Raw genomic sequence first — 16,852 nt, 5'->3', positions numbered from 1 at the left:
GAAGTAGGGAGGGAAACTTCTGCTGCTTAGACCTGACCCTGTCCCAGTGCTTCATGCTGCTCAGAGTTTGGGGTGAAGACAAGCAACTGAGCATGACTCTGGGAGGTAGGCATTTAGAAAACTTCGAACATGTTCATTAAGAAGGTATTTTTACTATGGATGAACTTGGAAAAATAAGCCTTGCTAAGTAAAAATAGAATGCGTGTCCCTTAGTGTATGTTTCTGGTTTCTGGTTTGGGTTTTAAGTGGGGTACGAAACACCCACTTGTACAGGACTAAGGCGTTTTGCCATTATGCCGCAGGGTCCATAGAAATATCCATACCACTTAGAGTTCTAATTCAGTTAAAACTGGGAATCCTGATTCCGACTGGGAAGCAGCTCGTGTTCAAACCCACTACTATGCTGTGAGTTTATAGGAAACAGAATCTGTCACAGGCATATTTGCTGGAAGCACCCTCTTTCTTTGCCCTTTTCAAGTCTTTTTGTTCCTTTGTTTGCATCTGTGGAATCTGAGTTTTATTTAAAATTCCAGATGGTTGACTGTTCTCAGTTGAGTGTTTATTCTTATGTTTTTTTCTACTTTTTTTTTTTGAAAGGGCTGTTCTCACATCAGTGCCATATTTTGCTCTTTTAACTGTTAATGGTTTAATATCTATATAAATAGCAAAAATGAGCAGCTGTTGTACCTAATTGCAGCGTGAATACTAAACATTCTCATAGCGTTTGTGTGAGTTTGTTCTGTCTGTGATTTCTTGCAGTTCAGTAAGATTGTCTCAAAAGCTTTGCCATTGTCGTTTTTCTTAAAGTTAATGCTTGCTTATTTTAGATTCTTTGTGATTTTTTTTTTTTTTTTTTTTTTTTTTTTTTTTTTTTTTTTTTTTTTTTTAAATCTCAGCCACCTCTGTTCACTGGGAAATTTCTAAAAAAAAAAAAAAAAAAATTTGAAGGGTGATTTGAACTGTATAGACATTTATTTCAACTAAAAAGTTGAAATAAAATAATTAAGTATAGCTGTCATCCCAGATACTATTAGGGTTTGTTTTTGTTTGTTTGTTTAGCTTATTATTATGTTTTAAGAGAAACTAAAAGCATCTCATTACAGCAGAAAGTAAGAAGCATTTCTCTGAGTCTCTAGAGATGGCATTTCCTGTCTCTTTTCTGATAGGAGAGAAAGGAGCTGTGATGACTTCATTCTGTGGCTCCAAAAGAAGCACTTTTTATCTTTGTCCAGAGAACAATTCCTCCTTCTTTAGCGCTTGCAGGCACACTTTTTAGACACACACTTGCTCACTGTCCAGAGAAGAAATGTTCTGCCATTGTTGGTAAACAACAAATACATCTGGCAAAGCTGGTTTATTTGTTTAACTTTGTAACTGTTAAAATAGCTCTTCCGGTGAAAGCAGGGAAGATAGAGCTACAAACAAACCCCAGCTATTCAGGTCATGGTAGGCACAGAGCACAAAGGAGGGCTTTTGTTCCCTCCCTTAGTTTCCTAAAGGATCCCCCAGCGCAGTTTTTTGTATGTTATGGCTTGATAAATGATAGAGGGACAGGTACTGTGAAAAAGACTGGGGCTGGGCGTGGTGGCTCATGCCTGTAATCCCAGCACTTTGGGAGGCTGAGGCAGACGTATCACTTGAGGTCAGGGGGTTGAGGATAGCCTGGCCAACATGGTGAAACCCTGTCTCTACTAAAAATACAAAAATTAGTCGGGCGTAGTGACGTGCGCCTGTAGTCCCAGCTACTCAGGAGGCTGAGGCAGGAGAATTGCTTGAACCCAGGAGGCAGAAGTTGCAGTGAGCCGAGATTGTGCCACTGCACTCCAGCATGGGTGACAGAGACTGTGTTTAAAAAAAAAAAAAAGGCTGGAAGGAAGGAAGATGGGCATCACCCACAATCTCCTAAGCCCCTTGTAATGGTACGATGGTAATTGCAGTTTTCAGGTAGTGGTTTAATAATGCGGGGAGAGGTATGACTGAGGAGTCTTCATGAGAGATAACTTACCAGTAAATTCAAGGTGCACACCGTGCCTTAAACACAAATGCATTATTTATTATACATTTAAACTAAAGAGTGGCAAGAGAATTACTCTATGGATTTTTTCAATCAAAATCATCCCTCGTATTTTTAAAATACAACTTTTTTTTTTTTTTTAAAGACTCTTAAGAGAAGATTTCTTTTATATGAAAGTCGAGGTGACATGTCCCAGGCAAAGCCTCTCATTGTCTTCTGTGCATTTTCTCTCTCCCCCCACAGCATTCCCCCAAGCTGGAGGGAGCTTTCACTTTGTTAAAACATTCGCTTTCAGAATTGCTGGAGAGATAGACCGTCAACCTCGAGTACAGCTCTGAATTGGTGCTGGGATTTTCTCTTTCTTTTTGTGCCTGTCTTTGAATCTCAAAGTAAAACCTTTGGGGGCGGCTGCATCTCTTCAGCAAACTGCATAACTCGGTGCTCCGGCTAGGGAAATGAGGATCCTCCTCTTGGCAGAGAAGTCACCCGATAAAAACTTTCAGGACCAGAGGTGCCTTCCAGAAAGGGCACAGTTGAGCCCAGGTGGTTTGAAATGGACGCTCTGGTCTCCTGGGACGGAGTCCTCCCTGAAAGTGTGGCTTTCAGAAAACCTACTTGCATTTTCTACACGTTCTCCACCAAGGTCCAGAGCTTCCTTAAACCTGCCCTCGGCTCTACTTCTTAATTCTCCCACAGCCTGGATCCCTTCTTTTCTGTTCTATCCTTGTGTCCATTACAAGAGTTGAAAAACGAAGCCCCGAAGGGCTCCCCGTGGGTTTGCAGAGACCAAAAAATGCTGGATAGATAAAACTGACTGCAAAGAGGCACTTAAAACAGTGAAACTCGACCTCAAAAGAGAGACAAGAAAACATTCCCTTATAAAGGAGCACTGTTCTAAATCTGATGTTGTCTCTGCCTTCCCAGCCTTTCCAGTTGTCAGCTCTCTCTTCTGACTCGGCTAAGTCCTAGGTTCTGACGAGGTATGGGAAAAGCTCTGAGGTTGTACCTAGCGGACCTCTTTGTTTTTATCCTTCCTTCACCTGACCTTCTCCATAGTGCGCCCCTAACACCAATGCTTACCTTGTGAGCCAGAAAACAGACAGCACATTCAAACTCAGTAATTGAAGGAAGGTCGGTGATTAAAAGGAGCATTTACAACATGGCGAATAGAGTCTAGGAAAAGCAGTAAGGATGGTGCAGTACCCTGGAGCTAGTCACATGGGGAGCTGATGTCGCCCCCAGGCCTCACAGGGCTGGAGGAGCCTTCCAGGAATTTCACAGATTAGGAACTCCAGAGATTAGCTGCATGCGGGGCACTGCCTGACTGGAGCTGTGCCCTTTGGTCCAAGGACCCAGCCAACCTGTATCATCTCAGTGAGGAGAAGCCGCAGGTACAGTTTCCTGCCCTCTGATCACCCAGAACCTCCTTGTGGCAAATCTCATCAGAACCAGAGGGCATGAGATCCCTGCATGTCAGTCTCTGGGGACCCAGACAAGGTGGAGAATGTACCTGGGAATTTGCAGGACATTGACCAAGTCAACGGCGGTGCAGTGGAAGGATACTAAAAGATTTAGGGGCTGGGCACGGTGGCTCACGCCTGTAATCCCAGCATTTTGGGAGGCCGAGGCAGGCGGATTACTTGAGGCCAGGGGTTCGAGACCAGCCTGGCCAACATGGTGAAACCCTGTCTCTACTACAAATACAAAAAATTATCTGGGCATGGTGGGTCGCACCTGTAATTCCAGCTACCAGGGAGGCTGAGGCAGGAGAATCACTTGAACCCGGGAGGCAGAGGTCGCAGGGAGGCAGACGTCGCAGTGAACCAAGATCACGCCATTGCCCTCCAGCCTGAGCAACACAGCGAGACTCCGTCTCAAAAAATAAAAAATATAAAGGATTTAGGGAACTGGTGATTTTAGGTCACTGAACAAAAAAAAAAACACCGTTCTCTTAACATTTCTGCATATTTCAGCACTTCCTTCCTTGGGATCTTTGTCTTCTTTGGTCTCTTGGCTTTAACTACCCTCTTTATACTGAAGACTCCCAATCTGGTCTTTAGTACAGATCACTCCCTGAGCTCAGATCCACAAGTCCAAGTACATATTAGTCTCTCTGCTTGGTTTTTTGTTTGTTTGTTTGTTTTTCGGGGTTTTTTTGAGATGGAGTCTCTGTCTGTCACCCAGGCTGGAGTACAATGGTGCCATCTCGGCTCACCGCAACCTCTGCCTCCCGGTTCAAGTGATTCTCCTGCCTCAGCCTCCAGAGTAGCTGGGATTACAGGCATGCGCCACAATACCTGGCTAATTTTTGTATTTTTAGTAGAGACGGGGTTTCACCATGTTGCCCAGGCTGGTCTCGAACTCCTGACCTTTGGTGGTTCGCCCACCTTGGCCTCCCAAAGTGACGGGATTGCAGGCATGAGCCACCGCGCCCGGCTAATCTCTCTTCTTGGAAGTCTCATAGAAATATCAGCCTTAACACATGTGAAACTACATGTATGATCTTCCCTCCTCAGACCCACTTCTCTCTGTCTTCCCTCGCCTAAAGCTCAGACTGACAACCTCAGAGTCTCCCTGGGCATCTCTTTATTGCACATCTGATCTTATCTCCCAGAAAATCCTGGAGGTTTGGGTGATCAAAAGGCACCCAGAACCTGACCCCTCTCACCACCTGCACTGCTCGCTACGTACGACCTGTCCAAGTTGCAGTAATCTCCGGAATGTTACAACAGCCTCTCACCATCTGAAATCTTCCCTTCACATCATCTTAGAGTTACTCATCGACTCTGGTTCATTCAGACAAAAAAGCCTGCAAGACCCTATGCAACTCCCTCTTTCTTCTCTGACCTCATATGATATTCTCCCTGAGGCTCCTCCAGATCTAGCCCCCAGGTTAACAGCACACCAGAGCCTGCCTCAGGGCCTTTGCAGATGGCAAGGAGGGAAATTTATCTTTAGTTTTAAAATAATCTAATAGGCTGGGCGCGGTGGCTCAAGCCTGTAATCCCAGCACTTTGGGAGGCCGAGACGGGCGGATCACGAGGTCAAGAGATCGAGACGAGACCATCCTGGCTAACACGGTGAAACCCCGTCTCTACTAAAAAATACAAAAAACTAGCCGGGTGAAGTGGCGGGCGCCTGTGGTCCCAGCTACTCGGGAGGCTGAGGCAGGAGAATGGCGTAAACCCAGAAGGCGGAGCTTGCCGTGAGCTGAGATCCGGCCACTGCACTCCAGCCCGGGCGACAGAGCGAGACTCTGTCTCAAAAATAAAATAAAATAAAATAAAATAAAATAAAATAAAATAAAATAAAATAAAATAAAATAATCTAATAATGAAAACAGCCAGGCACACAAAACACACAAAACTCTTACTCAAGTGTTTGTAGCAGCATTTTTCTTTTTCTTTTGATTGCTTTTTTTTTTTTTTTTTTTTTGCAAGACGGAATCTTGCTCTGTCGCCCAGGCTGGAGTGCAGTGGTGCGATCTCAGCTCACTGCAACCTCCAGCCCCCTAGGTTTTAAGTAATTCTCCTGCCTCAGCCTCCAGAGTAGCTGAGATTACAGGTGTGCACCACCACGCCCGGCTAGTTTTTGTATTTTTAGTAGAGACGGGGTTTCACCATGTTGGCCAGGCTGGTCTCGAACTCCTAACCTCGTGATCCGCCCACCTCTGCCTCCCAAAGTGCTGGCCCGGCCACATTTTTCATAATAGCCCAAACCTGGAAGCATCCTAGAAGTCTGTCAGCTGTTGAATGGATAAACAAAATGTAGGATAGCCGCATAATGGAATAATCATTTGGCAATAAACAGGAATGAAGTACTGATACATGTGAGAATGTGGACCTTGAAATCATGCGAAGTGGACATTAGGAGATAATGAACACATCCCAGTTATCAAAAGCCTCAGACCGTGTTTCTATTCATAGGAAACATCTAGAATAAACATCCACAGACAGAAGCAGGCTGCCTAGGACTGAGGAAGATGGAGGGTGACGGCTAGGGGGTACAGGTTTCTTTTAGGGGTGATGAAAATATTCTAAAATTGGTTGTGTTGATGGTTGTACAGTTTTGTGACTGCTAAAAACCATTGAATTGCTCAGTTTAAATGAGTAAATCAGATAATATCTGAATCATATCTCAAAGCAGTTAAAAAAGATGATCAAAGTGATTGCTGTCTTAATAAAACATTCCTGTCGTTTTTCCAAGTGGCATGTATGTCTTCAAATTTTGTTTTATTTTATTTATTTATTATTTATTTTTTGAGATGGAGTCTTGCTCTGTAGCCCAGAGCTGGAGTGCAGTGGCACGATCTTGGCTCACTGCAACCTCTGCCCCCCGGGTTCAAGCAATTCTCCTGCCTCAGCCTCCCAAGTAGGTGGGATTACAGGTGCCTACCACCACACCTGGCTAATTTTTGTATTTTTAGTAGAGATGGAATTTCACCATGTTGGCCTGGCTGGTCTCAAACCCCCGACCTCATGATCTGCCCACTTCAGCCTCCCAAAGTGCTGAGATTACAGGCGTGAGCCACCGTCCAGCCTATTTTATTTTTTTGAGATGGGGTCTTTTTCTGTCACTCAGGCTGGAGTGCAGTGGCACAATCACAGCTTACTGCAGCCTCAACCTCCCAGGCTTAGGTGAGCCTCCAACCTCAGCCTCCCAAGTAACTGACTACAGGCGTGGGCACTACCATGCCTGGCCAGTCTTCAAATTTTGTACAGTTGTACCTAGAGCTGTAAAGGGAACTCTGTGACTGCTTTTTTTTCCCCCTCAAGTGAAACTTGTTTCATCTGTGATGACTATTCTTGTTTTCATTTCCACATTAAACTTTTTATTCCCTTTTTCTTTTTTTCTTTTTTTTTTTTTTTTGAGGCAAGGTTTCACTGTGTCATCCAGGCTGGAGTGCGGTGGTGCAATCACAGCTCGATGTGGCGGTTTCAACCTCCCCACCTCAGCCTCCAGAGTAGCTGGGACTATCGGTGTGTGCCACCACATCCAGCTAATTTTTCTATTTTTTGTAGAGAGGGGGTCTCACTGTGTTGCCCAGGCTATCTCGAACTCCTTCACTCAAGTGATTCTCCTGCCTCAGCCTCCCAGAGTTCTGGGATTACAGATGTGAGCCACCGCACCCGGCTACCCTTTTAAACTCTTAAATTTATTTGGAGGATACATACTAGAGGTTCAATATTTAGATGTCGTTGAAGTGGATGAAAATGTTTCCTCCTGGGTTCGTAAGAGAAGCAGAGGGTACTAATCACCAGTGTGTTTCCCCTTTGCAGAACTTTCACGATGGCCGGAAAGCACAGCAGCACATCGAGACTTGCTGGAAGCAGCTTGAATCCGTAAGTGAACAATGCACAGCAAAATAAATGGCTTTATAGATTTTTTTTTTCTTTTTTTGAGACGGAGCCTCCCTCTGTTGCCCAGGCTGGAGTGCAATGGCGTGATCTCGGCTCACTGCAACTTCCACTTCCCGGGTTCAAGTGATTCTCCTGCTTCAGCCTCCCAAGTCGCTGAGATTACAGGCACATGCCACCACGCCCAGCTAATTTTTATATTTTTGGTAGAGATGGGGTTTTGCCATGTTGGCCAGGGTGGTCTTGAACTCCTGCCCTGAAGTGATTTCGCCCATCTCGGCCTCCCAAAGTTCTAGGATTACAGGCATGAGCCACTGTGCCCAGCCTAAGAAATGTCTTCATAGATTTTCCAATTTCAATTTAATTTAAGCTTGAATCAATCAGTAAGTAAAAAACATGCACACACAGATACTAACGAAACACCTTTATAGATTTTTCTCATTTGTTTCTAGAACCATTTTCTAAAGTTGAGCCAGAAGAGCTCAAGTTGGGTATTTTTCTAAAAGTCACGTGGAAATAATAAAGATTAGACAGTTTTTTTTTTTTTTTTTTTTTTTTTTTGAGACGGAGTCTCGCTCTGTCACCCAGGCTGGAGTGCTGTGGCCGGATCTCAGCTCACTGCAAGCTCCGCCTCCCGGGTTCACGCCATTCTCCTGCCTCAGCCTCCCGAGTAGCTGGGACAACAGGCGCCCGCCACCTTACCCGGCTAGTTTTTTGTATTTTTTAGTAGAGACGGGGTTTCACCATGTTAGCCAGGATGGTCTCGATCTCCTGACCTCGTGATCCGCCCATCTCGGCCTCCCAAAGTGCTGGGATTACAGGCTTGAGCCACCTCGCCCGGCCAAGATTAGACAGTTTTGATGGAAACAAATGCAGATTTTAAAATAACTTCTGGAAATCATGACATATAAAAAAATAAATTCAGAGAAGTTCTTGGGCCAGACACGTTGGCTCACGCCTATAATCCCAGCAATTTGGGAGGCGGAAGCGGGAGGATCGCTTGAGCTCAGAAGTTCAAGACCAGCATGGGCGACATGACAAAACCTAGTCTCTACAAAAAATGCAAAAATTAGCCAGGCATGGTGGTGCATGCCTGTAGTCACAGCAGCTAGTGAGGCTGAGGTGGGAGGATCACCTGAGCCAGGAAGGTCAAGGCTGCGGTGAGCCGAGATGGTGCCACTGCACTGCAGCCTGGGTGACAAAGTGAGACCCTCACTCAAGAAAAAAAAAAAAGAAGAAAAAGAACAATGCTCTTTGGGAGCTTTAGATAAAATTACGTCTTCTCGTAGGACTCTTATGGTTTCATAATTATTTTCCTCTGATTTTAGAGTAAAAGGCGATTTGAACGCGATTGCAAAGAGGCGGACAGGGCGCAGCAGTACTTTGAGAAAATGGATGCTGACATCAATGTCACAAAAGCGGATGTTGAAAAGGTGAGATGAAAGCTCGTGTGGGCCGGGCACAGTGGCTCTCGCCTGTAATCCCAGCACTTTGGGAGGCTGAGGTGAGCAGATCATCTGAAGCCAGGAGTTCGAGACCAGCCTGGCCAAGATGGTGAAACCCCATCTCTACTAAAAACACAAAAATTAGCCGAGTGCAGTGGCAGGCACCTATAATCGCAGCTACTAGGGAGGCTGAGGCAGGAGAATCGCTTGAGCCTGGGAGGCGTTGGCTGCAGTGAGCCAAGATCACGCCACTGCACTCCAGCGTGGGTAACAAGAGCGAAACTGTCTCCAAAAAAAAAAAAAAAAGAAAGAAAAAGGAAAGTTCAAGTGTGTCTTTCATTTCCCCTGTGAGTGTTTATCACCAACTGCCCATCCCCAGGTTCCCGTTTCTGATGTAGTCACAGAAGGCACTACATGGGGAATCATTTTCGTTTTGTGTCAACCTTTGTGGGGACCAGAAGCTCAAGTGTGGGGAATCTTTGGTGTTAGGATTTGAGGCGTTTATCTGTTGAGTCACCAGGGCGATAAAGTGGAGACTTAGACCATGAGCAATCTGGGAACAACGTTCCAGAAGGTTGTGGCTGTTAATGGCTTTTCAAAGAGAAAGTCAATTTCTTGAGAGCTGGAGGAGACAGGACAGGGCCATCTGGAAGAGCTTGGCTGCTTATAATGGTTTCTTTAGAGCGAGAGTCTCATTGCTTGCCTGACTTCTAATTGATTCCTCCTGGTTGATAACAGTGTGGTTGTCGTTGAAGGCTTGCGTATTTCAGTCCTCTCAAAAGCTTTTCTCTAAATGGACTTGTATTGCCAATTAGAAATATTATAAAGCGTATACTGTTTCTCACTGTGGCTCAATATGTGTTTTTTCCCTAGAAGCTGAATTTTGTTTTTATAAAAGTCATCAATACAGTGTAAACAAAATTAGGCTTTTACATAAAAGGGATTCATTCGTGATGCCCATGGCTGTTCGGGCATTCATAGCCTCATGCTGTATGTGGGTGAAAGCACTGAGTTTTCATAGATTTGTTGTTGAGCTTTTGACAGATCAATTAGAGATGAGTTTAGTTGGGAAATGGTGTGAATTATTATTTGCCCAATTCTGCCAAATTCCTTGCTTAAAGACTAGGTATATATTAGTATTAGTATGCCTTTCTCTAAAATTATTGAATATATTAAAATACATATTCTTGCCAGGTGCTGTGGCACACACCCCTAGACTCAGGTACTCAGGAGGCTGAAGCAAGAGGATTGCTTGAGCCCAGGAGTTCAAGTCCAGACTGGGCAACATAACGAGATCCATCTCAGGGGCAGGGAAGTGTTCTCAATATCTGTATTTGATCTCAAAGTGGAGATACTTAGTTTACCAAAAGACATTAATTTGCTGCTAAAGTTAAATATTTTAAATGTTATTCAATTAAAATAAGTTAGATTAGCCCAAAGTTTAAAAAGATATTTTAGGCCGGGCGCGGTGGCTCAAGCCTGTAATCCCAGCACTTTGGGAGGCCGAGACGGGTGGATCATGAGGTCAGGAGATCGAGACCATCCTGGCTAACATGGTGAAACCCCGTCTCTACTAAAAAATACAAAAAACTAGGCGGGCGAGGTGGCAGGCACCTGTAGTCCCAGCTACTCGGGAGGCTGAGGCAGGAGAATGGTGTAAACTCAGGAGGCGGAGCTTGCAGTGAGCTAAGATCCAGCCACTGCACTCCAGCCTGGGTGACAGAGCGAGACTCCATCTCAAAAAAAAAAAAAAAAAGATATTTTATGTTGAGGCCGGGCGCGGTGGCTCAAGCCTGTAATCCCAGCACTTTGGGAGGCCGAGACGGGCGGATCACGAGGTCAGGAGATCGAGACCATCCTGGCTAACATGGTGAAACCTCGTCTCTACTAAAAAATACAAAAAACTAGCCAGGCGAGGTGGCGGGCGCCTGTAGTCCCAGCTACTCGGGAGGCTGAGGCAGGAGAATGGCGTAAACCCAGGAGGCGGAACTTGCGGTGAGCTGAGATCCGGCCACTGCACTCCAGCCTGGGCGACAGAGCGAGACTCCGTCTCAAAAAAAAAAAAGGATATTTTATGTTGAATGAGGCAAATCAGTGTATCATTCATATATATATATATATACGTATGTGTGTGTGTGCTAAAAGAAGTATGTATGTATATATTTAAGAGAGATACGGTCTCTATTTTTATTTTATTTTTTATGTTTATTTTTATTTTTTATTTTATTATTTTTTTGAGACGGAGTCTCGCTCTGTTGCCCAGGCTGGAGTGCAGTGGTGTGATCTTAGCTCGCAACAACCTCTACCTTCAGGGCTCAAGTGATCCTCCTGCCTCAGACTCCTGAGTAGCTGGGACTACAGGAGCCCACCACACCCTGCTAATGACCCTGTCTCTAAATAAATATATATATATTTTTGTGTGTGTGGAGTGTGTTGGCTCACGCCTGTAATCCCAGCACTTTGGGAGGCCAAGGTGAGCAGATTGTTTGAGTCCAGGAGTTCAAGTCCAGCCTGGGCAACATGGTGAGACCCTGCCTCTACAAAAAACACAGAAAAATTAGTGGGGCATGGTGGCCCATGTCTGTGGTCCCCAGCTACTCCAGAGGCCAAGGTGGGAGGATCACTTGGTCCTGGGAGGCAGAGTTTACAGTGAACCACAGTCCTGCTGCTGCACTCCAGCCTGGATGACAGAGCCAGACCCTGTCTCAAAAAAAAGCACTCGGCCTCTAAACTGTCATTTCGTTTCTGTTTTGTTTTTTTCTGTAGAGATGGTCATAGCAGCAGCAAGTAATGATAGTTGCATTTCTTTTCCAATCTTCACGCCTTTTGTTTATTTTTTCTTATCTTAACTCTGCTGGTTATGCCCTCTGTTCTGCTGAGTCATCATTGTGGACTTCCTCAGCTTGTTTCTGATTGCAAAGAGAGGGCTTCAAAAGGTTCCCCATTAAGAATGATGCTTTTTTTTTTTTTTTTTTCTGAGATGAAGTTTTACTATTGTTGCCCAGGCTGGAGTGCAATAGTGCAATCTCAGCTCACTGCAACCTCCACCTCCTGGGTTCAAGCGATTCTCCTGCTTCAGCCTCCCAAGTTGCTGGGATTACAGGCGTCACCACACCCAGCTAACTTTTTGTATTGTTGGTAGAGACGGGGTCTCACCATGTTGTCCAGGCTGGTCTCAAACTCCTGACCTCAGGTGATCCACCCGCCTCGGCCTCCCGAGGTGCTGGGATTACAGGCGTGAGCCACTGTGCCCAGCCAAGAATGATTTTAATATAGTCTTTATTGGTTAAACAATTTTCCTTTTCCTGTGTTGCCAAGAGCTTTTTTTTAAGCTTGACTTATTATTGAATATCGTTAAATATTTGTTCTGCTGCCTTTAATTCATTAACGTAGTCAATTACATTAATCAGTTTTTTTTACATTGAGCCAAATTAGTGTTCCTGGGACAAATTCAACTAGATTATGATGTATTATGTTTTTATGCGTAGCTGAATTTGTTAATATTTTATTTAAGATTTTTCATTGAAATGGTCTGTATTCGTTGAAATTGGTCTATAATTTTCCTTTCTTGTCTGTTCTACTTTGCATTACTTATGAGTTTTGGAGTGTTTGCTCTTTTTTCTGAAATAATATATGTAAAATTAAATTTGCTATCCCTGAAATGTTTGATGATACTTCTTTGCGTAAATCAGTTAAAATTCCATATTTTATTGTCTACTTCTGGGTTAATCCTAGTGGGTTATCTTTTTGTAGTAATATATCCGTTTCATCATAAATTTTCAAATTTATTGGCAAAAAGTTGCCCATAATATGTTCTCACCTTAATTTTTGCTGCATATGTTATATCTCCCCTATTTACTGCTAATACTTTTTTTATATTTTTTCTTTTTTTCTGGACATGTTTTTTAAGAAATTGTTTATGCTTATTTTATTATATTACTATTTTTTGTATATAGAGATGGAATCTCACTATGTTGCCCAGGCTGGCCTAAGCCTCAGCCTCCCAAAGTATTAGGATTGTGGGCATGAACCACTGTGCCCAGCCTTAAAATCATTGTTACTAGTATCAGATTTCATCTTTGTGGAGCCTCCCTTTTCTATTTTTATTTTCTATTTTATTTAACTTCTTCCCCCACCACCCCCATTCCCCTCCTTCTCCTTCTATCATTACCTTTGGATTTATTCCATTACCCTTTTCAAAAGTTCTTTCTTTAGATGCTTACTTCAGTCTTTCTTCTTTTCCAGTATAAACATTAAGATTATAGACTTCCCACTTAAGTACTATTTTCTCTGTTTCCCACATATTTTGGTATGTGGTATTATTAATGATGTCTATTTCCAGATATTTGTCCTTCCTTTTACAGTTTAATCTCTCACCTATGATTAATTTAGAGGCATGGTTTTAAATTTCCAAACACATGGCATATTTCAACTTTTGTTACAGATTTTTATTTATTCATTTATTTATTTTTTTAATTTTTTTTTTTTTTTTTTTTTCCTGAGACGTAATCTCATTCTGTCATCCAGTCTGGAGTGCAGTGGCACTATCTCGGTTCCCTGCAACCTCTGCCTCCCCGGTTCAAGCGATTCTCCTGCCCCAGCCTCCCTAGTCCTGGGATTACAGATGTGTGCCACCACATCCGGATAATTTTGTGTGTGTATTTTTAGGAGAGACAGGGTCTTACCATGTTGGCCATGCTGGTCTCAAACTCCTAACCTCAAGTGATCTGCCCGACTCAGCCTCCCAAAGTGCTGGGATTACAGGCGTGAGGCACCGTGCCTGGCAAGATTTCTAACTAAATTGCATTATGGTCCTGGGAAATCTGTGTGAGTTTGAGTCTTCTCTATTTGTTGAGATTGGTTTTACAGCCTAGTACACAGTCAGTTTTTATAAATATTCTTTTTTTTTTTTTTTTTTTTTTTTTTTTGAGGCGGAGTCTCGTTCTGTCGCCCGGACTGGAGTGCAGTGGCCAGATCTCAGCTCACTGCAAGCTCCGCCTCCCGAGTTTACGCCATTCTCCTGCCTCAGCCTCCCGAGTAGCTGGGACTACAGGCGCCCGCCACTTCGCCCGGCTAGTTTTTGTATTTTTAGTAGAGACGGGGTTTCACCGTGTTAGCCAGGATGGTCTCGATCTCCTGACCTCGTGATCCGCCCGTCTCGGCCTCCCAAAGTGCTGGGATTACAGGCTTGAGCCACCGCGCCCGGCCTAAATATTCTTTAAATAATTGAAAATAATGTGTATCTCTAGTTTTTGTTTTTGAGACAGAGTCTCGCTCTGTCGCCCAGGCTGGAGTGCAGTGGCGCGATCTCAGCTCACTGCAAACTCCGCCTCCCAGGTTCGCGGCATTCTCCTGTCTCAGCCTCCCAAGTAGCTGGGACTAGAGGTGCCGCCACCACGCCCAGCTAATTTTTTTGATTTTTAGTGGAGATGGAGTTTCACTGTGTTAGCCAGGATGGTCTCGATCTCCTGACCTTGTGATCCACCCGCCTTGGCCTCCCAACGTGCTGGGATTACAGGCGTGAGCCACTGTGCCCGGCATTCTCTAGTATTTTTATTAGTACAAACTTACTGTTTTATCCAAATATTCCCATGATTAAGGATTTTGTTTTTCAACTTGTTCTAACACTTTCTGAGAAAAATATGTAACATCCTTGTGTCTTAATTTCCTTGTGTATAAAATAGGGACACTGAGAAACAGGATTGATACAAATATTAACTGAGTTAATATGTAAAAGATGCACAAAACCATTTACGGGATGTTGCCAGTGATAATGGTGGAGAATTATTGATTTTCTGTCTATTTTACTGTTTTACTATGGAGTTATTCTATTAAACAAATGAAGTTTAGAATTGTAATATGTTCAGGTGATTTCATTTTTCATCAATAAAAAGTGGCCCTCTTTCCCAGTCAAGTTTAATCCCCTAAAGTCTATTTTACCTGATGTAAACCAATACCTTTAAGTTAACATTGCCTGGCAGATCTTTCCCATACTTTGACTTTATACTTTTCTTTGTCCTCATATTTAGATGTGTCTTTTGCAAATGGCATATGGCTGGTTTCTGGGGGTTTTTTGTTTGTTTGTTTGTTTTTTTATTTTGAGTCTCACTCTGTTATCCAGGCTGGAGTGCAGTGGCATCATCTCCACTCACTGCAACCTCCACCTCCTGGGTTCAAGCGATTCCCCTGCCTCAGCCCCCCAAGTAGCTGGGATTAAGGTGCCCGCCACCACACCTGGCTAATTTTCATATTTTTAGTAGAAATGGGGTTTCACCATGTTGGCTAGGCTGGTCTCGAACCCCTGACCTCAGGTGATCCACCCACCCCAGCCTCCCAAAGTGCTAGGATTACAGGCATGAGCCACCGTGCCTGGCCTGTTTTTTGTTTTGTTTTTGTTTTTTGTTTTGAAATAGAGTCTCTCTCTGTTTCCCCGGCTGGAGTGCAGTGGTGCAATCTCAACTCACTGCCACCTCTGCCTCCTGGGTTCAAGCCATTCTCGTGCCTCAGTCTCCTGAGCAGCTGAGATTACAGGTATGAGCCACCACACCCAGCAAATTTTTGAGTTTTTAGCAGAGATGGGGTTTCACCATATTGGCCAGGCTGGTCTTGAACTCTTGACCTCAGGTGATCCACCCACCTCAGCCTCCCAAAGTGCTGGGATTACAGGTGTGAGCCACCACGCCCAGCCTTAGTCTGTTTCTCATTCTTTTCAAGATATTGTTCAAGTTCACTGTTACAAGAAAGCTCGCTGTGATTGCTTCCAAACATGAATATGCTGTGTAAAACTGCAGATAGACCAGCAAGACTTCTGGGTTATATTGAGATAGTTACTCCATATAAGAAGTCATATAAAGCTGGGCACAGTGGCTCATGCCTGTAATCCCAGCCCTTTGGGAGGCCAAGACGGGAGGATCGCTTGAGCCCAGGAGTTTGAGACAAGCCTGGGCAACATGGTGAGACCTCATCTCTACAAAACCTTTTTAAAAAATTAGCCTAGTATGGTGTTGTGCCCTTGGAGTCCCAGCTAGTCTGGAGGGTGAAATGTGAGGATCGCTTGAGCTTGGGAAGCAGAGGTTGCAGTGAGTCAGGATTGCACCACTGCACTCCAGCCTGGGTGACATAGCAAGATCCTGTCTCAAATAAATAAATAAATTAATTAATTAATTTATTTAAAAAATTATATAAGAAAGTACAAGTCAGCTGGGCATGATGGCTCATGCCTATCATCCAAGCACTTTGGGAGGCTGAGGCAGGAGGAGTGCTGGAGGCTAGGAATTCAAGACCAGTCTGGGCAACAAAGAGAGACCCCGGTCTCTACAAAATAATCAAAAAAATTAGAGCGGGCATGGTGGCTCATACATGTAATCCCAGCACTATGGGAGGCTGAGGCAGGCGGATCACCTGAGGTCAGGGGTTTGAGACCAGCCTGGCCAACATGGTGAAACCTCATCTCTACAAAAAATACAAAAATTAGCCAGGCATGGTAGCATGTGCCTGTAATCCCAGCTACTCAAGAATCTCTTGAACCCAGGAGGTGGAGGTTGCAGTGAGCCAAGATCGCACCACTGCACTCCAGCCTGGGCGACAGAGAGAAACTCCATTTCAAAAAAAAATTAAAGATTAGCTGAGCATGGTGATTTGCACCTGTAATCCCAACTACTTAGGAGGCTGAGGTGGGAGGATCGCTTGAGCTCTGGATGTTGAGGCTGCAGTGAGCAGTGATCGCATCACTTCTCTCCAGCCTGGGTGACAGAGCAAGACTCTGTCTCAAAAAAAAAGAAACAGGTGCAAGTCGTAGCAGAGAAACCTGTGAGGTTCAGAGCAGACTGTGTGTAATTATGAATGTGTGTTTGGTGGATCTTTATCTATGGTGATGGAGGCCTAGACTTAAAGTGGGTTCTCCCCAAGCAGGCATTACCTGGGTTCATTACCAAGCTACATTAATGTCAGTTTTCAACTTAGGGTTTGGAGTCTACACATGTTCTGAATTCTGGCTCTTTGTGGTTCAGAAATTTCCAGGATGACTTTTTTCTTTG

General features: G+C 44.2%; 1 protein-coding gene across 4 annotated transcripts in view; it reads left to right on the top strand.

Annotated features, from left to right (window-relative positions):
* Positions 1-16,852, top strand: part of FNBP1 (formin binding protein 1) — a 164,678-nt gene that overhangs the window by 83,444 nt on the left and 64,382 nt on the right. For all 4 annotated transcript variants that reach the window (XM_030920303.1, XM_030920302.1, XM_030920301.1 and 1 more), the window contains exons 5-6: positions 7,294-7,356; positions 8,700-8,804. In XM_030920303.1, coding sequence (XP_030776163.1) covers positions 7,294-7,356; positions 8,700-8,804 — 168 coding nt within the window. The remainder of the gene's footprint in view (positions 1-7,293; positions 7,357-8,699; positions 8,805-16,852) is intronic.

Source organism: Rhinopithecus roxellana, chromosome 16, assembly GCF_007565055.1.
Source record: "Rhinopithecus roxellana isolate Shanxi Qingling chromosome 16, ASM756505v1, whole genome shotgun sequence".
NCBI lineage: Eukaryota > Metazoa > Chordata > Mammalia > Primates > Cercopithecidae > Rhinopithecus > Rhinopithecus roxellana.
Note: the sequence above shows the minus strand (reverse complement) of the source record. Positions and strands in the feature narration are given on the sequence as shown.